A 26,823-nucleotide genomic window follows, 5' to 3' on the forward strand; every position below is an offset into this window, starting at 1 on the left:
TAATTTCAATTTTTTATATTTGGATGTACCAAGTAATGTAAAGTTAGAATAATAATTTGTTTTTATTTTAATGTTCGGTAACGGTGGGAATGAGAAAGGAAAAAGAAATGAAATGATAATATTTTGTGAGTTTCTTTTTTTTTTTTTTTATAAAAAAAAAAAACTAAATAATAAGACGAAGAAAAACTAACTATAAAATGTCATATAAAGTTAATCGAAGGGATTATACGATAATTTAACATGTTCTATATCATTTCTTCTCTTGATGGAGATCAATTGAAATTTTCATTTATAAGTGAGATTTTATCTTGATTGAAAACCAACTTTTTAATTTAATTTATTTTTATTTTTATTTAAATTATACAAATATGAAAATGGATGTGAAAAAGTCCTCAATTTCACATGTCATGGCACCCTAATGTGCCATTTGTATGGGTTGTATATGATCCAGGATGGGTGGCACCTCTAGAAATGTCGTGCCACTTTGGCTGCTATTGGGCTTCCCATCCATCATTAGCACTTCTTAATCCGAAAAGGTTAATAAGTTCGGGGCATGCATGGTTTTCAACACGTTGATTTATTATTTTCAAAATCCATGTAAGAAATGTATTTTTATTTGTTTACAATTTATCACAGCAAATCTGAGAGCTTGTTTGACCTTATTATTATAATTAAAATGCTTTTAATATGTAGCGCTTTTATTAGTAGTGTTTCCATTATAAATAAATGTTTTTAAGTAAAATTTTTAGTGTTCAAATATAACCTATGAAAGTAGTTTGATAATGTATTATATAATAAAAAGGTTTTTTTTTTAATTCATTTACCAAATGAACGTATAAAAATCACTTCAATTGATTCTCTAGATTTTTAGAACTGATTTTAATACTTAATTCTTGTAAAGAAGTGTTCAAAAACACTTCCAAGGATTCAAAAAGACTTCCAACCCCTCTCATTTATGTTCATCTAAATGAATTTTTTCAAAATGATTCTCCATTAATTATTACTATCTATAAAAATAGATGTGTTTTAGTAAATTTTTTGGATATTTAAATCGATAAGCTTCTTTTCCCAAGGCACCATACCTATATAACTCTTGCTTTTTGCCAAAAGTTGGCTTTTGGATTTTCATTCTCTATAACGACCCGCATCCAACCATGTAGATATTGTCCGCTTTGGGCCCAAGGGGCGCTCACGGTTTTAAAACGCGTCTACAAGGTTAAGAGGAGTTTTTACATATATAGCGCCAGAAACATTCTCCCTTATCCGATGTGGGACATTACAAACACCCCCCCATGCAGACACAACGTCCTCGTTGTGTCTCATGGGATTGCGGGGCCAAACAAACAAACACCCCTTACGGGGCCAACAAACCCCCACACCGGGGTCAGGGATCGGCTCTGATACCATTTATAACAACCCGCACCCAACCATGTAAATATTGTCCGCTTTGGGCCCAAGGGACCCTCATGGTTTTAAAACGTGTCTACAGGATTAAGAGGAGTTTTTACATATATAGCGCTAGGAACATTCTCCCCTATCCGATGTGGGACATCACAAATACCCCCCATGCAGACACAACGTCCTCGTTGTGTCCCATGAGATTGCGGGGCCAAACAGATAAACACCCCTTACGGAGCCAAACAAACCCCCACACCGGGGTCGGGGATCGGCTCTGATACCATTTGTAACGACCCGCTCCCAACCGTGTAGATATTGTCCGCTTTGGGCCCAAAGGGGCCCTCACGACTTTAAAACGCGTCTACTTGGTTAAGAGGAGTCTCTACATATATAGCGCTAGGAACATTCTCCCCTATCCGATGTGGGACATCACAAACACCCCCCCATGCAGACACAACGTCCTCGTTGTGTCCCATGGGATTGTAGGGCCAAACAGACAAACACCCCTTACGGAGCCAAACAAACCCCCACACCGGGGTCGGGAATCGGCTCTGATACCATTTGTAACGACCCGCACCCAACCATATAGATATTGTCCACTTTGGGCCTAAGGGGGCCCTCACGGCTTTAAAACGCGTCTACAGGGTTAAGAGGAGTTTTTACATATATAGCGCCAGGAACATTCTCCCCTATCCGATGTGGGACATTACAAACACCCCCCCATGCAGACACAACATCCTCGTTGTGTCTCATGGGATTGCGGGGCCAAACAAACAAACACTCCCTTGGGCCCAAAGCGGACAATATTTACATGGTTGGGTGCGGGTCGTTACAAATGGTATCAAAGCCGATCCCTGACCCCGGTGTAGGGGTTTGTTGGCCCCGTAAGGGGTGTTTGTTTGTTTGGCCAGCAATCCCATGAGACACAACGAGGACATTGTGTCTGCATGGGGGGTATTTGTAATGTCCCACATCGGATAGGGGAGAATGTTCTTGGCGGTATATATGTAAAAACTCCTCTTAACCCTGTAGACGCGTTTTAAAGCCGTGAGGGCCCCCTTGGGCCCAAAGCGGACAATATCTATATGGTTGGGTGCGGGTCGTTACAAATCCTGGCGCTATATATGTAGAGACTCTTCTTAACCAAGTAGACGCGTTTTAAAGCCGTGAGGGCCCCTTGGGCCCAAAGCGGACAATATCTACATGGTTGGGTGCGGGTCGTTACTAATGGTATTAGAGCCGATCCCCGACCCCAGTGTGGGGGTTTTGTTTGGCTCCGTAAGGGGTGTTTATCTGTTTGGCCCCGCAATCTCATGGGACACAACGAGGACGTTGTGTCTGCATGGGGGGTGTTTGTGATGTCCCACATCGGATAGGGGAGCAAGTTCCTGGCGCTATATATGTAGAGACTCCTTTTAACCAAGTAGACGCGTTTTAAAGCCGTGAGGGCCCCCTTGGGCCCAAAGCGGACAATATCTACATGATTGGGTGCAGGTCGTTACATTCTCCTTAACAAAATCGAAGGAAAAGTTTGCAAGAATGAGTTGACCACTACAGAAGATTGGCTTTTTGGAGTTATGGCATAAGAGGTCAGGACATATGAATGAGAAAGAATTACAAGTTTTAACAAGAAAGTCTTCAATCCCTTTATCCCAAAAAGAATCCTTATCTCCATGTAATTATTGTTTTCTCAAGAAACAACACAAAGTTTCTTTCAACAGTACATCAACAAGGAAGTTAGAGAAGCTAGAGTTTGCACACTCTAATGTATAAGCCCTATTGATGTGGAGTCCCTTAAGGGGGACAAATACATTGATGTTGCTACTAGGAGAATATGGGTGTACTTGTTAAGAACAAATGATCAAGTTCTTTAGCATTTTTAGCAGTTCTATGCCATGCTTAAGAAAGAGATTGAGAAAAAATTAAAGTGTCTTAGCTTTGCTAATGGAGGTGAGTACACCTTAAGGAAGTTTGAAGATTTATGTTTTAATAGTGTTTGGTACCCTACAATAGAATAGTGTAGATGAGAGGATGAATCATACTATCATTAAAAGAGTCAAGTGTATGCTAAAAACTACAAAATTGCTTGAGGTGTTATTGAGGGAAGTTGATTGAACTACATGCTATTTGATAAACAGATCATCATTAGTTCCTTTAAATTTAGAGGCTTCAAAGAAGATTTGGACTAGGAAGTATATATCCTATTTTCATTTGAGGGCCTTGAGATTTAAAGCTTTTAAGCATTTTCCCTAAGAATAGGGAACAAAGTTTGATGATAAAACAATTTCACACATATTTGTTAAGTATGCTAAGGAGTTTAGATTAGACCATAGGATCTAGTTAGGAAGATAGTTGTGAGAAATAAGGATATAATCTTCCAAGATGATCAAACTTTAGAAGAAGTTGGAAAGAAAAAAACCAACCTAACAACAACAAAGTGGATAACAATATATTCCTTCCTCATAACAACCTTGAAATGAGGAAGGAGTGGATGATGGGTTAGTTGTTGATGAGGGGCAAGAGTTGGTTAGAGAAGACAATTTAGTTAACATGCCTACACAAAAGCCAGTTGAGCAAGAGGAGTAGTAACCTCATCAAGAAGTTATAGTACCTCAAGTTAGGAGGTCCAATAAAGAGCATCATCTTTCCACCAAAAATTTCTCCATAGAGTATGTCTAATTACAAAAGAGAAGGAGTTGTAATAAAAACAATACCAATTGGTTGAGAGAAACACAAGATAAGATGAATTCCTTGTAGCAAAATGAAACCTATGAGTTGGTAAAACTTCCTAGAAAAAAGAAATCATTGAAAATAAGCAGGTGCTTAAGTTGAAAAGAGATAATAGTGGTAAGTGAATGAAGTACAAAGCTTGTTTGGTGGTCAAAAGCTTTGGGCAATATAAAGGTATAGATTTTGATAAATTTTTTTCTTCAATAATGAAGATGACTTTCATCATTGTTGCTTTAGGATTGGTAGCTAACTTTGACCTTAAGTTTAAATAGATGGATATGAAGATGAATTATCTTCATGGTACATTAGAAGAAGAAATCTATGTGGAACAACTCAAAGGGTTTGTATTGAGAAGGAAAGAACACTAGCTTGTAAATTGAAGAAAAGCCTTTATAGCTTAAGCCAAGCTCCAAGGCAACTCAAAGTTGGAGCATTCGATAATGATTCTAATTTTGGAAAAACAATAGTAGATCATTGTTTAACTTCAAGCCATATTTTGGTTATAGTTTTCTTGTGCTATTATTATATGTGGATGAAATTCTAATTGTTGATGAGATTAAGTTGATCTACAAGTTGAAAAAGAAATTGTCAAGTGTTTTTGACATGAGAAATTGAAAGTTTTTGTGGGAGAAAAATAGTTTTCTTCATTATATTGAAACCAGAATAATAAGTGGGATAAATAGAGAGAAATCTCACACAAGAATGTGATCTTCCTTAGAAAATAGGAACTCCTAAAATAGAAAAAAAAAATCTAACAACTCCTTAATATTTGAATATGAAATTCAAATTTATTAACAGAAAAACTAACTAACAAATTCCCTAACTTTTTGTCACTCCCCCTCAAGTTGGAGCATGGATAATTATCATGCCTAACTTGCTGATTAGATGCTTAAAGTTAGGTCTAATAAGCCCCTTGGTTAAAGTGTTTTCTATGTGTTGCATGGTCGAAACAAATGGCAAGAAAATAAAATAAAATAAAATAAAAACAACACCAACCTCAATTTTCTTCTTTATGAAGTGTTGGTCAATCTCTACATGCTTGGTCTACATGGGAGAGTTATGGGGTAAAAGATACAAGAGATGATGATAGACATTCATAGGATACAAAATTGGATATAGGATGTTTAGTACAAGATCTAACACATTTTTTTATAAGTAATAGGAATATCAAGATTACCAAGTGACTCAAACTGTGATATGGAACAAGGACCTAACTTTGAAAGAGTTTTATTTGGCTCGGGATTTAAATACTAACTTGTTCCTAGATCAGATTCATGACATTACTACAAAGTGGAGTTATCATTTCCTTGAAATTTGTTCTTCCTTAAGTAGACAATACTCTTAAAAATTTTCCTACTTGATTTGTTTCCAATATCTATTACTTTGTGAGTTTGATCAATTGATGGCATTAAGGTGGGTTGTATTGTGGTTTTAATACTTGAAATATTAGTGTTGGTACATTAGGTTATGTAATTTAAGTTGACAATTTTATTCCATTTATTTTGACATAGGGCTTTTCTAGATTATGTGTTTTACTTTTCATTGAAGGCTTAAGGTTGCTACATAATCAATCGAAATGACATAGGTAAGTATAAAAAGGCTTAGGAAAGGATAATAGGATTTATATAAGGCTTTTAGTAGACTCAAGGTTTTTTAAATTGAGAAAAAATATTTTTAAAATGGTTTTTTTTTAGAAAAAAATTAAGGGTGCTCAAATGCTCATGATAGAAATTCAATTTTGCATAATTGGATTAATTTTACAATTATAATAGGATTTATTTTACAATTTTAATTGAATTTATCTTTGAAATCCTAATTTGAGTTTTTTGTATCCTATAAATACCTTGCCTAAATAGGTTTTTCGTTTGGATACAAACATTTTGGAAAACCTAATTTGTCTTCCCATTCCCAAAGCTCTCAGAAGATTTTCATACTTTTGTTAAGTTGTGAAGAAGATTTGAATCCTCTCAAGTGTTAAGGTGAGATCCACTAAAGCATAGAAAGTGTTGTATCGGGAACATGGATTGTAGTATAGGTTTTGAAGAGTAAGTCTAAGTAAGCTACCAAGTAATTCTATGTACTACTTTCTCACATAGAGAATTGTTGAGTTGAGCTCTTTAACCTCTTGCTTTTTTTTTTATTATTATTATTTTTTTATTTTTTTATTTTATCTCTGCACTTTGTGGGGAGGTTTTCCACATAAAAAATATCATGTCTTATATTGAATCTCTTTTCATATTTTCTACTCCCTCATAAAAATTAATTGAATTAAAAATGTCAACTTTTGGGCTATTAAGAGTAAAAACACCTATTCACCCCCTTCTAGGTGTTACCCTACTAGATTTGCTTTTTCAATAGGTTTCCAAGGTTAGTTGAGGAGGACAAGGTTGTTCAATAGGTTTGGGCTATGGAGTAGGAGTTTCATCACTACCAAATCTTACATTAGGTGGTTGTGCGTCACCACCCAATCCCTACATTAGGTAGTAAATCATCACTATCCAAGCCTATAATTTGAAACACATTCATAAGATCCAAATCTTCACTTTTGTTTTCCCCTTGAAGATGAGTTTTACAAAAACATGATTTTATTTAAAAAAAAGTCATACTATGATAATAGACATTTTTTCGAAATGGGATCAAAACACTTATACACCTTTTATGTTGGAGAATAGCCAATGAAAACATATTTTTTTGTTTTAGGATCAAATTTGCTACGGTTGTGATTATAGACATGAACAAAAGTAGTACAACAATTTTTTTTTAAAAGTAAATATATTAAAACTTGTGATGAAGGAAAGGAATTTTTGCAAACATGGGAGAGAATTTAGAATTTTAAAACTCTTGTTGGCATTTGATTAATCAAATAAGTTGTAAGAATTATATCTCCTCATAAATACTTAGGAACTTTTGTTGAAAAAATCAATGATTGAATCATTTCTAAAAGTTATTTGTTTTTTTCTTTTAGCCACTCCATTTTAATGTGTTGTGTCACTACAAAAACTCTAATGCACTATACCATTTTCAAGAAAATATTTTTATAAGATTGTGTTGAAATATTCATTTCCATTATTACTTCTTAAAACTTGAATGTTTACTTAAAACTATGTTTAAAGCATTTGTGAAAATTTTTAAAAATTTGTTCAACTTTGGATTTTTCTTTTAATAATTACACCTAATATATTCTTACGTGATTATCAATGAAAGTAACAAATGATATTTTAATGAGAGTTTACTAACCGTAAACAGTCCCCAAACATCATTAGGAACAACAAAAAATGGTTTCAAGGGTTTATAAGGTTGTAAAGGACAAGATGCACAAAAATGTTTTGCCAATCACACACTTCATACTGAAACAAAGATGGGTCTTTATTGCTAAACAAATTTGGAAATTCACACATCAAAAGTTGGGATGGTCTTGCTTAAGATGCCATAATATAATTTCATTGTTAATAGAAATAAAAATAGATTCAAAATAAGTACGTACTTTGAGATTGTCTTCTCAATTAGTCCCATCTTCAAAGAAGTAAAGTCCTCCACTTTGTCTAGGATTGTAAATCATTCTTTTTGAGTTCAACTCCTAAAACTCACTTCGAGATAGGAAAAAATTAGTTTGACTCTTTTCATCTTGTGTTAGTTTACTAACAAACAATAAATTGCAAGACAAATTTGGAACATGAAGGATATTATGAAGAGTGAGATGAGAAGATAACAATCAACTCTTTCCCAACTATAGTCGAAAGTGAAATATCAATTATCTTAACCTTTTGATTTCCTATACCTGGACTGTAAGATCAAAATAGCTTTGATTAATCAATCACATGATCAGTTACACCTTGAATCTAAGATCTATGGGCAATTAAGATTGACACTAACAAAGGTTGTGATAGGATAATTACTTTTCTAAGCTAAGAAACAAAAAAACAACTAATTTGTTTGGGATGATTGAAGAAGTTTGCATAGTTGATTTATTTGTTCCTTTGTGAAAGGAATAGTCTCTAAAGAAGTTTGTTGTCCTTGATTAGTTCTTCCAACCTTAAAAGCACAATCGTCATTCTCTTATCTCTTCTTCCAATTTTGTGGCTTACTGTGTATCTTCCAATATGTTTCATGTGTATGTCATGGATGTTTGTAGTTGTCACATCATTATTTTTTTTTATTTGTTTAGCATCTTTTTATTTATTTTTTATTTTTTATCCTACATGATTGTACCCCTTAAAGACATTAGTAAAGTTCTCAATTGACTAAAAAAAAAAAAGAAGGTTTTTATTGACAAATCTTTAGTCACGACCATAAAATATCATCACCAAAGATATTCTTTTGTCACGACCAAGGTAAAATTGTGATTATGTGTTTATCAACATACGATGGAAAAAAAAAAAACATGTTTAGTTATAGTGATTTTCTCAACCATCACCAAAAGGATTAATGAGATGGTATTTTAGTCACAAATTTATTTGAAACCGTGACTATTTGTAAATTTATGGAACTTTTGATGCCAATAATTTTAGTCATGGTAATTTTATCATTCATGACAGAAAGTGTAACGAATGGATGTTTTAGTCACAATTTTTTTTTTTGAAACCGCGAGTATATATATTGTGACTTTTAGTCAATCCACTAATATAATTGATCGTGACTATATGGGAACCTATAGTCACAAATTTCATATTTGGTTGTGACCAAAGTCTATTATTTATTTTAATTGATTTTTGGATTACCTATTATAATTTCTTAGAAGAACTTTATATATATATATATATATATATATATATATATATATATATATATAGATATATATCTATGTATGCATGTATATCATATAAATTATCATTAATAGTAATAACAATAGTTCTTATTAATTATAAAAAGTTCAAAGTTATATTATTATATTTTTTTAAGTTAAGAAACAAATTGGTGTGTTATCTATTTTTCTTTAGTTAAAATTATTTATTTTTCTTGTTATGATTAATGGTTTAATAAGAAGTAAAATTGAGTTTAATATATTAGTTTAAAAATATGATGGTTCAATTTGATATTATTTGATAAAAAGTTTAAATACAAGTGAGTTAGCAAATTAAAAACAATTTGAATTTTATATATGATAAATAATTCTAATTATATTTAAAGTATCAACAAAAGTGATAACTAAATTTTACTATTAAAAATTAGGATCAAAATAATCTTCATGATAGGTTTATTAATAATAGGTTAATGATAATAGGTTTTATATAAAGTACTTATTTTTCTTATTGTATGATTGTTAATAATAGGTTTTATATAAAGACATTAAGAATTTGATATTCAATTGATATATTTTTTTATTAGGATGATAATAAGACCGGTTATTATAAAAAAAAAAAAAAATTATTAAATTTTATCATCATTAATATTATCTATCAATTTATAGTTATTCAATTCAAAATTATATTTCTATGTAGTTACTTCTTTTTTTAGTAAATTTAAATTTAGTAAACATGTAACAAGAATAATGTTTTAGTTAACTATTAAAATTTTAAAATATAGAACTTGATAAATTTTTAATATAAAATTTTAAAATTTTAGAATTTTAAAACTTGATAAGCTTGATAAAAATTCTAAAATAACACTTTAAAATTTTAAAACTTGATAAAAAAATTTAAAATAAAAATTTTACAATATAAAACTTGATAAATTTTTAATATAAAATTATTAAATTTTAAACTTGATAATTTTAAAACTTGATAAAACTTAATAAAAATTTTATAATAACACTTTGAGTAAAACATTAAACTTTCAAAATTAATTTTAAAATTTAAAATAATTTTAAAATTTAAAAACTTGATAATTTTAAAACTTGAAAAACTTTCAAAATTAATAGTTCAATATAAAGTCCAATATAACATTGAACTTTCAATGTTATATTTTAATACAACATTTTAACCATGAATATATAAAATACACAACATGCATAAATAATGCAAAACAAATTCCTAATTGCATCATTTTAACCATTGAACTTTATGTGGGTATATAAAGCCTTTATACCCACATAACACTCAATATAAAGCCTTTCTCTCCCCTACCAACAAAACCTACCCACTTTCTCTCCCTCTCCAAAACCCATGGCCATAAAAAAAACAGGGCACCTCTCCCCCACAAAACCTACCCACAACCCCCATTGCTTGGAGAAAGCCATGTCGAAGAAGCCCCATGGAAGCTATGGTCGGTAAAGCCGAAGCCACCTCCAAGAAACTCCCATAAAAATCGTTTCTCTCTAGGTTTTGGTGAGTTTTGGGATTTTTTTTTTTTTTTGGTTTTGTTAGTTGGTATTTTGGAAATGTTTGTGATTAGGTTTGAGATTCCATTTTTATTGGGTTTTGGTGCTTTTGAAAAATTTGAAAATGATATATGTTGTATTCGTACATGAGATGTAGATTTGATTCACACAAGAGAATTCATTAGTTGGTTTGCAGAACGTGTAAGTTCATTCACTACATAAATTGTTCTATTATCTAATACACATGCATGTATTAACATCTTATATTTGAATCTATAGATTATACAAATGCGACATGAAGGTCCAATTTTTGAACACATACTATCATTGTCTTTTGGACCAAGTACATCAGTTTCATGTTATAGAGGATACATCATTAATGGGTTTAGATTTCACACGAGAGAACAAGAAAAGGGAAAAAAAACTCAAAATAGTGGAGTTGTTGTGACTGTAGAGGTATCAAGCTTTGCAAGTGCAAGAGATATGAACCCAATTCCTGGTCATGTTTCTTACTATGGTGTGCTAACCAATGTAATTAAGTTACATTACCTTGGTGGAAATAGAGTTATTTTATTCAAGGGTGACTGGTGGGATGTAATCACTAGTGGAAGGGGATAAAGAATGATGAATACGGGTTCATGTGTTTGAATTTTGAATGTACCATATGCACAGATGAACCATTTGCGCTTGCATCTCAAGCAAAACAAGTCTTCTATGTTCAAAATTCAAATGAGGAAAATTAGCACACCGTTGTAGAGATACAAACATGAGGGGTTTATGATATGAATAAAAAAACATCTACTAATGATCCAGAGCCATATCAACAGCTTATAACACTTCATAATCAACGTGATTTGCATGTGTTGGTCGAGAATGATTTAATCAATTGGAATAGAAATGATATTGCAGGAGAAATTATCCAAACGAATGTTCTACTATCACATCAAGAAAACATTATTGAAATAGATAATGAATTTATTCATGATGATGATATAGATGATGTGTAGCTAATAATATTGGTAAGTACATAAATATATACTTACCAGATATACAAATTGTAATTTATTTCATATTATTTATGTAACTTATTTTGTATTACTTTTTCTAATTTACTTTATTATGTAGGAAATATCACATCGAAAATGAAGAGTACAAATACTGTCTCTAGAAGATGAGTTGGATAATCTACAACAACTCTTAGACATACAATCTACTACAACTACTACTCCTAGTAGTTCTGGTCCTTCTGGTCCTTCTCATTCTTCAGATCCTTCTGTTGTTAGTATGATTAAGAAGATTATGTTTAACTTTACATATAATAAATGCGTTTACATATGTTTAATTTCTTGAATGATAGGTTTTTAATGTTTAATTTTATATAAGTAAATTATGTTCCTTTTAATTTCATTATTACTCTTAATAGGTTCCTTCTCTAGTAAAAAGATGACACATGGCCCAACACATAACTTAGATTTACTTAGTATGAAACCCAAGGAAAAAAAAACTACACAATTCAATACTAGAGGGCAAGTTGTTTATGATGGAAAATGGGAAAGGTTGTCAAGCTATATGGGAACATTGGTGCGATCTCAACACAATGTATCCATCTAAGTTCAAGATTGGAATCATGTTAGTGAAAATGTGAAGGAAAATATTTGGGCCTTAGTATTGGTATATGCTAGTTACTATTTAATCTAAATTGTAATGTTATTGTTTAAAAATGATATCTCTTATTTATAAATGACATTTTAATGCAATATAGGAAAAATATGAACTAGAAAAAACATGTAAGCGCTACATTCTTCAATGTTGTGGAAATTTGTTTAAAAGCTACAGAAATAAAATGAAGGCCAAGTATTATAACCCTTATAATACAGATGAGGAGAGATTGCGCCATCAACCTCCACACTTATCGAATGATGATTGGAAGTGGCTCATCCACTTTTAGGGTACATCTGAGGCCAAGGTAAAGATAATGATCTTTTCTTGATAGTGTATCTTATGATACTCATATTCACATAAAATGATATTTATTAGTTATATCTAACCTAATACTTCATGTATATAACTTTTATTATGTTTCTATTACCTATATAAGTGACTTGCTATTTTTTAATTGATGTAGGATATCTCAGGAAAAAAAAAACAAGGCAAATAAGGCAAAGCAAGTGATAAAGCATACATCAAGATAAAAAAGTTATGCTCAAATTCAATATGAACAAGTTGGAAATTTATTATTAATATGATTTGTTTGGACATAAATAATTCATCATAAATAACTCAATTGTTTTACTTATAAGAATAGGCACAAAAGAAGGAAAATCGAAGTAAGCTTAATATAATTGAGATGTTTGCCCTGACATAAAAAAAAAAAAAATGGGATGCCTATTGATGATCGTTCTAAGGAGATTATGGTAATGAAGTAAATAAATTTTATATACTTTTATTTCAATCATAGCCACATACTAAAATTATTTTAAAAGTCTAACAATTATTTTTGTTTTTTATAATTCCAGGATTAATTTCATCAATTACTATCCCAACCTGAGGGGACATCTTCTTTTGCTTCTGCATCATCTGGAGCATCTACATCTATAGATGAGATATATACTCAAGTCATGGGTCTAGAGAGGCATGGCCTTGTTCGAGGGTATGGATTTGGTCCTACTCCTGCCTCAGTCTTTGGTTCTACTAGTAGAAGGCGATCAGGAGCTATTCTTTCAACACAACTTGAAAAATGCCTAAAAGATGCTAATAGCTGTAGAACAAAAGTTTACAACTGCAACTGAAGAACTCTCAAATGTGAAAGAGGAACTCTCACATGTGAAAGAAACATTTGAAGAGAGGTTGATAGAAGTTCAAAGGAAGACACGAGAAGAAGTGAAAGAAGAGTTTGAAGAAAAAATGATGGAAATACAAAGAAAAATGCAAGCACAAATTCAAGAACAAATGATACAAATGATGCAACAATTTTAGCAAAAGCAATAGAAATTTGAAGATTATGCTACATCTTTATATGATAGATTCTCTTAACTTTTTTTTTAAGATTATGCTACTTATTTATATGATAGATTCTCCTAACTTTTTTTTTTTGTTTTCTATGACTATTATGTGATGTTTGGTTGGTTGATTTGTTATATTATGTTAGAAAATGAAACTAAATTTGAATCTTTTTTGTTCTTTGTTTGTTTGGTTTATATATATATATATATATATATATTATTTAATGACTTATATTGATATATAAGTTTTTAACTAGCTTGGGAAAATTGATTATAATATATTGTACTATATTGAAAATTTGAAATTGTTTTAATTGCTTAATTGAATATACAAGTCTAAAATGAGTTTGTTCAAGTTTATAATAGGTTTGAAAAATCTGAATTTATAAAAGACCAATGTCTAAATATAACAAATTTTAGTCACGACCATTAAAAATTGTGACCATAAGTCTACTTTTAGTCACGATCAATAATAAACCGTCAACAAAACTTGGGGAGAGGGAGGACATCATATGATTGATTTTAGTCACGGTCATTAATAGTCGTGACCATAAGTCTACATTTTGTCATAATAGACTTAACAATTAGTCACAGTCACTTAAATAACCGTGACCATAGACCTACATTTAGTCACGATTAATGAATTGACCGTAACCATAAGATACATTTAGTCACGGTTAGGGCATTGACCATGACCATAAGATTACATTTAGTCACAGTCATTTAATTAACCATGACTATAGACATACATTTAGTCAAGATTAAGGAATTGTCCGTGACCATAAGTTTACATTAATCCATAAGTTGACATTTAGTCACGATAGCTTAGTTGACCATGACTATAAGCTTACATATAGTCATGGTCGCTAACTTTATCCATGACTACAAGTGTACATTTAGTCACGGTTTATTACTTGACCGTGACTATAGGTTAAACATATAATCATGGTTTATTACTTGACCATGACTAAATCAACTAAAAAACAATAAAGTACTCCTAACTTTTGGTCATAGTTTTTGTATGGCCATCACAAAAAAAGAAATCATATGGTCACGATCACTTAGGAAATCGCAACCAATACCTTTAGCTATACCTTGTACTATGACACTCGGTCACAATTTCATAAGACCATAAGAATAGGTTTTGGTCATGGATATATAAGATTTGGTGACGGTCACCAACCGTCACCTAAAATCCTGTTTCTTGTAGTGAGAGAATTTAGTCATATCTTGGCAATGCAAATCACATGTGACAAAAATTCCAAGAAGTTGGATTACCTTAGCAATGGGACATTGAGAAATTACTGAAGAGGTTCAATATGAAAAGTATTAAGCCATTAGTTTTTCTCTTGGTGTCTACTTTATACTTAGCAAAAAGTCTTGTTCCATTTCAAATGAAAAGAAAGAGAAGATTAAAACAAAACATTCCCTAATCCTTAATTATAAGGAGTTTGATGTATGTCATGCTATGCACAAGATTAGATATAACTTATGCAATTAGGTTTGTGTGAAGGTTTCTATCTAATCCTAGAAATGAACACTAGGTGGTAGTGCAATAGATCTTCAAATACTTGAGAGATAGCTAAAGTGTGTTAGTGTTTGTCTAATCCTAGAAACATGCCGGTTTATTATTGCTTTTATTGTTGAGTTACTATTGTGGAAGAATTTAGCCTGTATAGGTGAAGATATATTATTTTCTCAATCATGCTTAACTATTCCCCATAAGTGTTCAACCATTCCCCAACACTCTATTATCCCTAATAGGTATTATTGAAGTGTCCCTTAATAGGAGAGTTCAACCATTAGTTTTGGAGAATGGCATGGATGGATTGGAGCTAGTGGTGACATTACAATAGAAGGGTGTTGCAAGGTAGCTCTATATCCATAAAGAATATGGAAACAAGTTGTTGCAACTTTTCCAATGTGACCATGAAGTTGTTCATGTTCTTTTTTAATTCACAATATTGCTTGGAGTAGGGCCTTCTCTAGCCATAGTGCTTTGCTTGTTGCTTCTCCATCTATGCTTGCATGATCTCCAATCTTTTACAAACTCTACAAATGTTGCCCATGTTGCTTGAAGTATCAATGAGCACCATAATGCGAAAGCCATTTTTTATTCAACTTCAAAGAGATAATGTCAATCCACTGTTGATGCATGGAATTTTTGTTAACAAAACTTTATGTAGAATAATTATTTTAGAAAATCAATTTGGATGCATAAAAACATAATAGATATAAGCACTAAAAAATGGTAAAATAATGATTATATTCTTACCTTGATCTATGATACCAATAATACTTTTGCAGTGAACTTGAGTTACGTTGTGAATTATTTCTTGTCAAGATCTTCAACTCACTACTCTCATATAGTGGATGAGTCACTTGTGTGGTGTATGTTATTATAAGTAAAACTATAAAAAAAAACATAAGAATGAGAGTGTGGCTTGGGACCTTAACCTTATAAAAGAGATTTATAACTCTTAATCTTCCCATCAACGATTACGTGGGAGTTATATTCATTATTTACAAACATTATATACAAATCAATAGATAATTGTGAGTTACCAACTTGAATGCATTTGTGTGATAGTATAGGCTATACTTTTCCATCTTCCTCCACTACTCATAAACTTTATGTACAAATTAAATCTTATAATGATGGAGTTACAAAAGTTGTAACACTATATTCATTTATATGAAAATTTTCTAGCTCCCCATTTATAATTTGTTTTCTATACATAAAACTCTTGGATCAATTGATTAATTTACCTATCAATTGATACTCTTAAATAATATATATCAATTTATTACATAGATATAATTATGAATGGTCACACATTATAGAAAAAAATTGCTAATAATCTTCGATTTGGCCTACATAATTATAGTTATAATAGATTAAAACAAATATGTCCAAAACAATTTCTTAAAAATTGGCTTCCTTTAAAGATTATGTTTCATGGAACCACTAATGCCAAATCATTGAAATGATTGGATCACACAACGATCCAATATTCTTCAAAGATTATAGTACTAGCACCTCCATTAACATAAATCAATGACTTCTATGGAATTATCAACATTAAGGTGATAATTCATTCACATAATGGTCTCATTAACTTTTAAGCATTTAGATTGTGCACAAAATTGATGTATAAAAGTAACATAATAATAACCATCAATACATCATAATCAAGAACTTTATTTTCATTATAATGTAATCACATACATTACACTCTCAATTAGTCTAAAATTGACAAACTTGCCACTAAGTTCATGTGTGCAACATAATCCTTAAAAAGTTTAGGTGAAAGGCCTTTAGTCATTGGATTTCCCAACATGAATGTATTTTCAATATGTTTCATAGAGACAACTCTATTTTCAACTCTCTCCCTTACAAGCAGATACTTAATATCAATGTGCTTTAATCCTTCTGTAGTTTTATTATTTTTAGAGAATTGCACAACAACATTATTATCACAATATATTCTCAATGGTCTCATTATCGAATCAACAAGAAGTAGTCCTAAGAACAAGTTTCTCAACCATATTGCATGTGGCTTCCTAACATGTTGCATATTTTAACCCCATTGTAGAAGAAGCTATCAATAATTGCTTATGACTCTTCCATGAAATAGGTCCATTAGATAGCATAAAAATATAGCTAGATGTAGACCTTCTGGTATCTTGAGAGCTAGTAGAATCAGAATCAAAATAACCAATGATCTCTAGATTATTTGTTCTTCTGTATGTAAGCAAGTAGTCCTTTGTCCCTTGAAAATAATGCAATAGTTTTTTCACTGTGTTCCAATGTTCAATACATGCATTACTTTGGTATCGACCAAGCATACCTACTACATAAGCTATGTTTGGTCATGTGCAAACTTGAGCATACATGATACTCCCTATTGTAGAAGCATAAAGAATTTTTTCTTTTTATTTATTTTCAAGATCATTTTTAAGACATTGAAGTTCACAAAATATGTCCCTTTTTCACAATCAGGGCAACACTGTTAGAATAATTTTGCATGTTTAATCTTTTAAGAACCTTTTCAATATAGTTCTTTTAGGATAATCCTAATAATACATGCGACCATTCTCGATGAATTTCAATGTCTATCACATAGGATGCTTCACTAAGATCTTTATATCAAAGTTCTTAGATAGAAATTATTTGGTCTCTTAAATCATTTCCATATTGTTGCTAGAAAGCAACATATCATCAACATACAATACAATAATATAAATCCTACTCCTACTGGTCTTAAGGTATATACATTGATCTATTAGATTCTCTTTAAAACCAAAAGTGATGAGAATTTCATGGAACTTAAGATACCATTGTCTAGAAGTCTACTTCAAACCATATATGAACTTCTTAAGTTTACATACCATATGTTCCTTGCTTTTATCCTGAAAACCCTAAGATTAATCCATATAAACCTCTTCATGCAAGTCACCATTCAAGACGGTAGTTTTAACGTCCATTTGATGTAACTCTAAGTCAAAGTGAGTTACTAAACCCATGAATATTCTTACGAAATCTTTCTTGGAAACATGAGAAATGTTTCCTTATAGCCGATTCCTTTTTTTTTGAGTTTATCCTTTTGCAACTAACCTAGCCTTGTATATTTTGTTATTGTCCTTAGAATCATGTTTGGTTTTAAAAATCCATTTGTAACCAACAATTTTAATTTGTTTAGGCAATTCTATAAGATCCCAAACTTCATTATCTTTCATTGATTTCAACTCTTCTTTCATAGCATTAAGCCATGGAGTTGAATTTTCACTATTAATGGCTTAGTCATAAGAAGTAAAATCATTTTCCAAGTTAAATCATAATCACACTCATTAAGATAAATTTCATAGTCATTTGATATAGCAAGTCTTTTTTCTCTTTGTGATCTACTTAAAGATACTTTTGCAGTTAGGACATTCTCACTTTCGTGATGAGAAGCCTCTTGAGTCACATCATATTCCATCATTAGTGTTGACACTTCATTAAAGGTAAGCTTTTTAAGCTTAGTTCTTCCACTAAAATCTTCATTTTCTAAAAACACATGTCTAATTTGAATTATTTTAGGGCCTTGTTTATGAAAATAAAATCTAAAACCTTTTGATCTTGGAATAATTATTTTGGAAAATCAATTTGGATGCATAAAACATAATAGATATAAACACTAAAGAAATGATAAAATAATGATTTATTCTTACTTTGATCCATGATATCGATAACACTTTTGAAGTGAGCCTAAGTTACCTTGTGAATTGTTTTTTATCAAGATCCTTAACTTACTACTATCATATAGTGGATGGATCACTTGTGGGGTATATGTTGTTATAAGTAGAATAAAAAAAAACATAAGAATGAGAGTGTGGCTTGGGACCTTACCTTTATAAAACTTTTAGTCTTCCCATCAAAGACTACATGAGAGTTATACTCATTATTTACAAACAACATGTGCAAATTAATAGATAATGATGGGTTAATAACTTGAATGTATTCATGTAATTGCATTGGTCATATTTTTCCATCTTCCTCCATTACTCATAAACTTTATATACAAATTAAATCTCATAATGATGAGGTTACAAAAATTGTAACACCATATTTATATAAATGAAAATTTTCTAACTTCCCATTTATAATTTTTGTTTTCTATATATAAGTATCTTAAATGCTCAATCAATTTATTCAATTGATACTCTTAAATAATATATATATCAATCCATTACACAATATAATTATAAATAACCACAAATTATAAAAAAAAAAAATGCTAACAATTTTCTCCACAACAATCTTTTAACTTCAGATAGTGATGCCACGACCTGTTTCAAGTACCTGCAAACAAGGATGGGGGCACAGGTGTGGTGAGTTTAATCACACCTTCACCAACGACTAACTCAATCAACAAAGAAAATGACCTTATGGGCGATATTAGGTCGGTCCATAGTTCACAAGATTGGGTTGGGCCGCCCAAGTGGCGTGGCCACTAACTGATTCGGGAGGTTGGACGAGTACCTCCAGCTTCCATAAAGGAAAAAGAGATGGTGTCGACATCTTTAATTTGGACGTGTGCTGGGCGGGGCCGCCCAGAAAATGACCTTATGGGCCATATTAGGTCGGTCCATAGTTCACAAGATTGGGTTGGGCCGCCCAAGTGGCGTGGCCACTAACTGATTCGAGAGGTTGGACAGGTACCAAGAGCTGCCATAAAGGAAGAAGAGAGATGGTTTTGTTGTTTTGTGCTTTTGTTCCTCTTCCATGCAGCTGTTTAAGCTCCAATTCGCGATTTGGGGTGCGGGTATGGCTGCCCGTAGGGAGAGAGATCAAGAACACCAGCGGTTTTGCATCAAGACACAAACACAGTTGCTGCTCATCAGGTTGAATTGTAAAATGAAGGGGCCTGGTCCCCTACTTCTCGGTATTTCCTATGAACCGATACCAACCATAACAGCATTGTCCGAAAAAACATGTGAAAAAACGTAGGCAGAGGCTTCGATAAAAATATGATTTGAGGTCCGGAATCCCTCCGATAATTACAAGTGCTTTGAACAATTTTTGCAATGGGAAAGGGAAATACAAAAAGGAGATTTAAATGTTGGGCGGGCCTTTGAAAGTTTCATTCCCAGGCTGCCAGCACAACTCAATGTAACTGTGGGTTGACTCAAATAGAGAAAATATTCGGTTGTTGGCTCACCAAATCCTTGATTTCTCTCTCTGAGACGCACCACCACACTTCTAACAACATGCAAAAAATAGAGATGGTGGTGGAAGGTGACATGATACTGTCTTGACTGGTTGTGTTTTGTCTATAAGGGGATACTATTCTTGATGCAGACAGGAAGAAGAGCAAATGACCAAACAGAGCATGATAACAGGAATCAACTGAATACAACAACAAATCAATGATCAAAGTCATCCCCACAGTCCAGGGAACAAAGTGCAGTCCAGTGCAGTGCAGTGCAGTGTGATATGCTCTGGCTTGCACCAATTTGGCAACTTGCCAGCAGAGGGCAAATGATGAAAATGAAGGCCATATGTATTTAGGATATACTCACCTCCTGGACCCAATTTATATCATGTTGTTTGACAGTGATGAACTCCCTCAGAAATTGGGGTTCCTCACTTTTTCCTTTAAGCATCTTCAACAGTTCCAAAAAAAAAAAAAAGGTAGAAAACGAAAATGAAAGGAGATTAAAAAGCTGAAAGAGACATATAGGGAAAATTGATCCTATAGAAGGGAGATCGGGGGGTTATAATTACATGTTAGATGTGTGATATAGATTAATCAGCCGCCCTCGAGGGTATTTCTCTTACACTACAAAACTTAGCAGGCATGAGCCTTTCTTCATGCAGTGACCCAAAGATGGAACAGTCTCTATGCCCGCAACATCCTTCATTCAAATTTCTGCCCTAGCAATGTCATTCAAATTTCTGCTCTAACAACTTCATTTCAAATTTCTGCCCTAACAACTTTACTCTGTTGATTCAAGAGCTTCAGTAATCCTTCACCAAAAATTTCAACCTGCAACACAGAAATTTCTGTCATCCCTGATTAATGTGTTTTCATTAGGTGTCCAACTGACTCTACATTCAGAACTACGGATACACCATAATTTTGGTTAGTGTTCAAAGAGCAGTTGGCACTAACTATATGACAGACTGATTGGTGATCCTAGTTACCAACTTAGAAAAGATCCAAAAAAAAATTGTAGACTTTCTGACATAGAAAGTTTACTTGGGATCAACTAATGTAGAATTTTCATATGAAGCAATATTAAATATCAGAATTCATGGCTCTCATTTCTCCTCATGAACTAAAGTGGCAGATCATGAAAAGAAAAAGGGGAAAGGGGAGGTGTGGGGTGGGAAAGGGAGTAGGGGTTTGGGAGTGCTATTGCCACATTAATAAAACTAAGGACTCAGACAACAGAATCATGTTTGTCTTAGACCTTGGTGTGCCCAAGAGCTTATGTTAATTAAAAGAGAATAATCCCAAAGGAAAATAGAGACACTCATCCGGGTGATTTTCGCAGATCCATAACAAAAAAAGTATATAAGATAAATCACCTACCTGATCGGTGATTTTCGAGATTCTCAGTTCCTTTGCTGGTACTTGGCTTGCTCGTATTTTGCTGGCCCATTGCTTGATTCTGTAAGAGAAACATCGGGTTTCACTGTTAACCAGTAAAACACAAAAACAAATGGTGATGGCCCAATTAGCCTTTGAACATGTCAGTAGTTCAAGAAATCTAACTAACGATTTTGGTCCTAAACCAACCGAATTTTTGTATTTCCTTAAGCATGATAGGCTTCTATATGCACCCAAAATCATGGCCATGTAAGATAAAGATTGGGGATGTCATTTATGTTTGGTTAATGTCAGAAATATAATGTGGCGATAAGCAACATGATTTCTCACATGGCCTGACAAACAACTCACAGATAACGTAGGCAATGATACACTGCTATCAAATGTAGGCAACTCTACATTTAGACGGAAGATTAATTGTGTCATAAACACATCCAACCTTTGATCTAAGAATAAGCGAAGGTTGCCAAAATACCTGAGCTGGTAGCATTTGCATCTGCTGGAGGTACTGCAGATATGGATCTGCGAAATTGGGAACCCGTGGCTGGTTGGAACTTTGTGTGCCAAGTGAGTTCAGAACCGGATCCGACTGGTTGTTTGCTTGGATCCTAGATGAATCAGGTGCAGCCATGTGGGGCATGTGAAAGGCTGGCATAGGATATCTTTGACCCAAATGAGCTGCTGCAGCTGTTGTGGGCAAGGTTGAGCCACCTAAAACAGAGGGAAATGGCATCATTGGACGGTTCATACCCATCTCCATGCCCATGCCCATTCCCATCCCCATTTGTGGCATGTACTGCTGGACGCCAGGATACATCATAGGGACCATGCTGCATCCCATCGACATCATCTGCAGAAATTGATTAAAATCTAATATTTGTAACAAACAATGCGTGAACTCATATAAGGATTCTTAAGTGAAGAAATAATTCCAAATTGTCTCATGCAATTGCCTTGTAGAATTCGGAGTTATGAATTATGAAGATTGGATGGAAGAATCTACATAAGCCAAGACGGGGATCAAGATTGTTTGCAGGAGTCCATAGAACATTATACAGCAATAGCTTATATTTATTATTAGTAATACTTTTACAACATCCCATACCATATACAAGTAGCTCATTATTCATCAGCTGTTTTTTTATGCCTCAACCCTTGGGTTTTGGTGATTAATCATGACAACTCGTGATAGGATCCAGAGTTCATTAAATTGAATTTAGGTTCCCCAACCTCCATTTTTGTATCAGCATTACATTGAGCTGCTGAAAATTATGACCAGTGCCCAACAGAATTCACTGTAACATCTAGACCTCATTTCAAAACTTGTTAAAGAAGCCTAGGCTAATTATGGTGGAAAACCAGCACTCTTCCTGCTCTTTTTTCACTCTGTAGTAAAGTAGAAAACATGTATTCCTCTCAATGATATATCAGTAGGAAAGTAAGGTGGTGTTTGTTTTTTTACTTAATTCTAAATAGAACCTTAATGCTTAATAGTATTAAATATTAGGTTGTTTGTTTTTGTAGTATTTTATTTCTATTAAGTATTAAAAAGTAAAAAAAACCATTGTGTTATTTTTTCTATTCAGAAAAAACTACATATTTTGGCTTTTTCTATTTAGTAAAAAGTTTATAGTAAGTCATGAAAAAGTAAAAAAACAAACAACCTAAATTCTAAAACTAAATGGTTTTCAACAAAAAGCCAAAAAAACAAACACCACCTAAGAGACTGATACTGCCCTGGTTCTAAGGCAGTAGATGATGGCATTCAAGAATCATCTCCTCCGCTTTGAGATCCCAATTTTTCATAGGTTGGCCTCATCGCTATCTTTAGACCAAAATGAATGATATGGCACCTTACACAACTGGCCCTCATGCAAGATTTGCGTGTATGCAACAATGCAAAAAAATAAAAAAAAATAAAAAAAAAATTACCTGAACTTGCAACTGAAGTGATTTTAAGTACTCAATTGCTTCATCCAGCATCGAAGCTTTGTCAGACTGAAATTCAGAAAGAAAAAGAGAATGAATGTTATTGGAAAACATAAAAAAATCAATCCCCACAAAAAGCAGATGAATAAAATATATAAATAAGGTGACCTTGTTGCAACGAGGTATTAGTTCTTGCAAAGCCTTCATCTTTTCATTTATCCTGTCTCGACGTCTCTGCATGTGGTTGCAATATCAGACATTATGCACTACTAACCAAAAGAGACGCCAATCATCAACAAATTCAACAGTACAGTACTAGAAAAGACAGACCCTCTCAGACAGGTTGTGAACCTCCGCAGCACGGGATCTCTTTGCAGCCGCTGATCCACGGACTTGTTTCTTTGCATCAGCAGATTCAAACTCAACGTCCTTCAATTCGACAGAAAAGTATACAAAATCAACCCCAGAAGATAAAATGGCATTGCATTTAGGTGGAACAATACAATTAACTGCCTTCTGAATTTCACAAGGGATCAATTATAAAATCAGGCAACAGACCCTGTTGCTTGCTTCCATATTCGTACAAATAGTCTATTCAAATATTTCGAAACTCAATCCTCCAGCTATTAACCATTTCAAAAAATTAGGATTTTCAAATCCTTGCTTGCAATTATTATTTTAAAATAATTATTAAATTTATATTTATATATATAGATAATAAACATTCTTAATTTTATAAAAATAAATAAATATTTATTTTTAAGGCGGTGTGGATGGTAAGGGCGGTGGGAGTCTCGCGCCTTTCTCTCACAGTGCATATAGGAGCAAAATTGCACACACTCCCTAGTACCTAGTCCCTACTCCCTAGTCCGTATGATAATTTTCAGGTTTGATTGTCTGCGCTCTTGTCTACGCCGCTACAATCAATCTCCAATCATCATACATTAAATTGTGTAAAGTGTAAGTTACTTCTGCTACTCCCATCATACACGTGGCAATCCTATATGGATTAGCAGTTAATAGACGACCCCTTTTGATGCCACGTGTCCAACCAAGATGGTGAAAAATGGAGGGATCAGCCACTGTAATGCTAATGTGCGCCGGCATCACCGCACACCTTAGGCGGAAGAACACAGTGAACTCACCTCGCTCTGGTACTCGGTCGTGTCGTCGCCTTCTCTTCCCTTCCGTTTTCGATCGTCCGCCGGCGGTTTCATCGTCGGTTCGGCTCCGGCGCTGGCGCTGCCGCCGGACCCGGACCCTCCAGGAGATGACGTCATCGTGAGCTCAAATGTCGTATGTTCCCCGGCTGCTGACGTCGCGGCCTCAGTAGCACCGCCAATGGTCCCGTACCCGGAATTCGCTAACTCCGCCTTGCACCACTCGGCTGGGGAAGTCCTGGACTGCTGGCATACCCCCGGCGTATCGCTTGAGTCCACCACCGTCGATTCCATCCCCGCCGGCCTGCTTGAGCTCGGCTCTCCAGATTCGGCAGTCGATTTCCTCGGGAAATGCAGGAAGTTGTGAACCTTGGAGTCCAGCTCCGCCCTCCTCACAGGTGGAATCGGCGGCTTCGTCGCAGCAGGCCTCTCCTCAGGCTGACGGACATCCGGCGACAAATTAGGCCGCGCCGGAGGGGGAGAGGCATTAACACACGGCGTAGGATCGAGGAGATCAGCACAGAAATCATCGAGCGGGTAGTGAAGCCACGAAGCCATCTCATCTTCCTGCATGAAGAGCTGAGCGCTGGACTCATCCACCTGAGCTGATGACCGGATCTTGGACTGCTCCGGCGGAAGCACAGCATCTTGAATTGGAAATTTCGAAGGCTGGGATTTCTTGAAAGATCGCTGATTCTGGATCTGCATCACCACCTGACCATTCTGCCAGAGCAGCTCCATGATTTCATCATCCTCAACCCTAGTCCGTGGTTCAGTTACATTCACTCAGTCCCAATATCACACAAAACAAAGCAAAAAAAAGGAAAAAAAAAAAAAGAAAGAAACGGAAAGAAGAAAACATGCCTTACATAAAAAAGCCGAAAAAAAAAAAAAAAAAAACAGAGCTCACATGGCCGCTGATTTCTTCGGTCTCGTCAAGGGAATCGCTTCCTCATCATCTACCTCAAAATCAGGTACGCAGTGATTCATGGTTACCAAACTGAAACTACAAATCAAATGAATAAAAACACAACCACAAAGGGAGCTCAACAACAAAAATTGAACTCAATTAATCACTGTTGGAGAAGACCGACTTGGAAGTGACTATTGATTCAGAGGTTGAATCCACAGTCGAGAAAACAAAGCAGGAGTGAAGAAACCCTACATGGGAAATGGAAAAAAATTTTGAGAGAAGATGTTGAGGTTGGGCCTTGCTCTTCTTCGCTCGAATCGCTTTTGTATATTTGCAGAGCAGAGATAAGGTGTTTCTCTCTCCGAATAATACCAAAGCAAAAGACGAAGTAGATTTGACTCTTTGTACCCGACTCCATCCACGCCCTCCCCACGCTTTCACTTTTTTCCCTCTCCCCATTTTCCACTTTGGCATGAATTAAAAAAATAAAAATAAAATTAATAATATTTATGTATTGTACCTTAAAAATATAAATTTTTATATATTTATTAACATATTTTATTCATTTAATATTTAATAAATAAGTAGTTAATAGAGTCCATGCTCTGGGGACAAGGACAGCATGTGGGTATGTGGAGAGTGGAGTCCATAAAGATAACCATATTTATGGTATCCAACCTTTTATATTCCTTTTTAGGTACCTTTACCATTTGGGATTTGGGTTAAGGTTCTAATCATTTCTATCTTCATCGTATGAGATGAAAAGGAAAAATTATTACTTTAACTTAGTGGGGGGTTTTAAGGATTATAAAAATAATAAATCTAATCAAACCCCACATAAAATAATGAACAACAAAGGTCGTGTCACTTCGCTTTCGAGTGGAGAATGACAATTAACGATAAACTGTCCTCAAATGCAAAGCAACTTATAATTGGATGAGGGTCCAATGAGGCTGTCCCCACTAGTAATAAAAGGCTGCGAAAATCACGCATTTATAAATTAATTATTTTTTAGTAGGGGCGTGTTTGGGAGATAAAAATGAGAATGGTGAAGGACACGTGTGGTTACCAATAAAGTAAAAGGGGGAAAGGGGAAAGGGGAAAGGGGAAGAGTGGGAGAATGGGATGGTTCTCCGCCTGCTAAATTATCCAAATGGGTAATAGAATTTGTGGGATATGTCAGTGAAGAGAAGCGTCTGAGAGGAGTCTATGCATAGGCCTTTTGGTGTCATTGTGAAAAGGCCATGCACATTCCATGCACAATTACTTCATGGATGATATCATCTGTGGTTTACTGCACACGTCATCATCCGTATAACACTCTTGTTTATCCGTA

At 33.8% G+C, this 26,823-nt stretch overlaps 1 protein-coding gene across 6 annotated transcripts; it reads right to left on the reverse strand.

The window, feature by feature from the left end:
• Positions 1-20,411: 20,411 nt before the first annotated feature.
• LOC117917525 (transcription factor PIF1-like) lies at positions 20,412-25,837 on the reverse strand. 6 transcript variants are annotated; one of them, XM_034833828.1, is made up of 9 exons: positions 25,740-25,837; positions 25,485-25,580; positions 24,560-25,334; positions 23,745-23,843; positions 23,583-23,648; positions 23,418-23,483; positions 21,961-22,335; positions 21,468-21,546; positions 20,412-20,935 (listed from the first exon to the last, which is right to left on the reverse strand). In XM_034833828.1, exons 2-9 carry the CDS (start codon positions 25,562-25,564, stop codon positions 20,847-20,849), a joined length of 1,629 nt encoding a protein of 542 aa, XP_034689719.1. In that variant the 5' UTR covers positions 25,565-25,580; positions 25,740-25,837; the 3' UTR covers positions 20,412-20,846. The 6 variants fall into 6 exon arrangements, with proteins under 6 accessions (XP_034689719.1, XP_034689717.1, XP_034689718.1 ...); XM_034833826.1 differs by having other exon boundaries at positions 25,669-25,837; XM_034833827.1 differs by having other exon boundaries at positions 25,485-25,574; positions 25,669-25,832.
• Positions 25,838-26,823: the final 986 nt, after the last annotated feature.

The sequence above is a fragment of the Vitis riparia genome, chromosome 7 (assembly GCF_004353265.1).
Source record: "Vitis riparia cultivar Riparia Gloire de Montpellier isolate 1030 chromosome 7, EGFV_Vit.rip_1.0, whole genome shotgun sequence".
NCBI classification, from domain to species: Eukaryota; Viridiplantae; Streptophyta; class Magnoliopsida; order Vitales; family Vitaceae; genus Vitis; species Vitis riparia.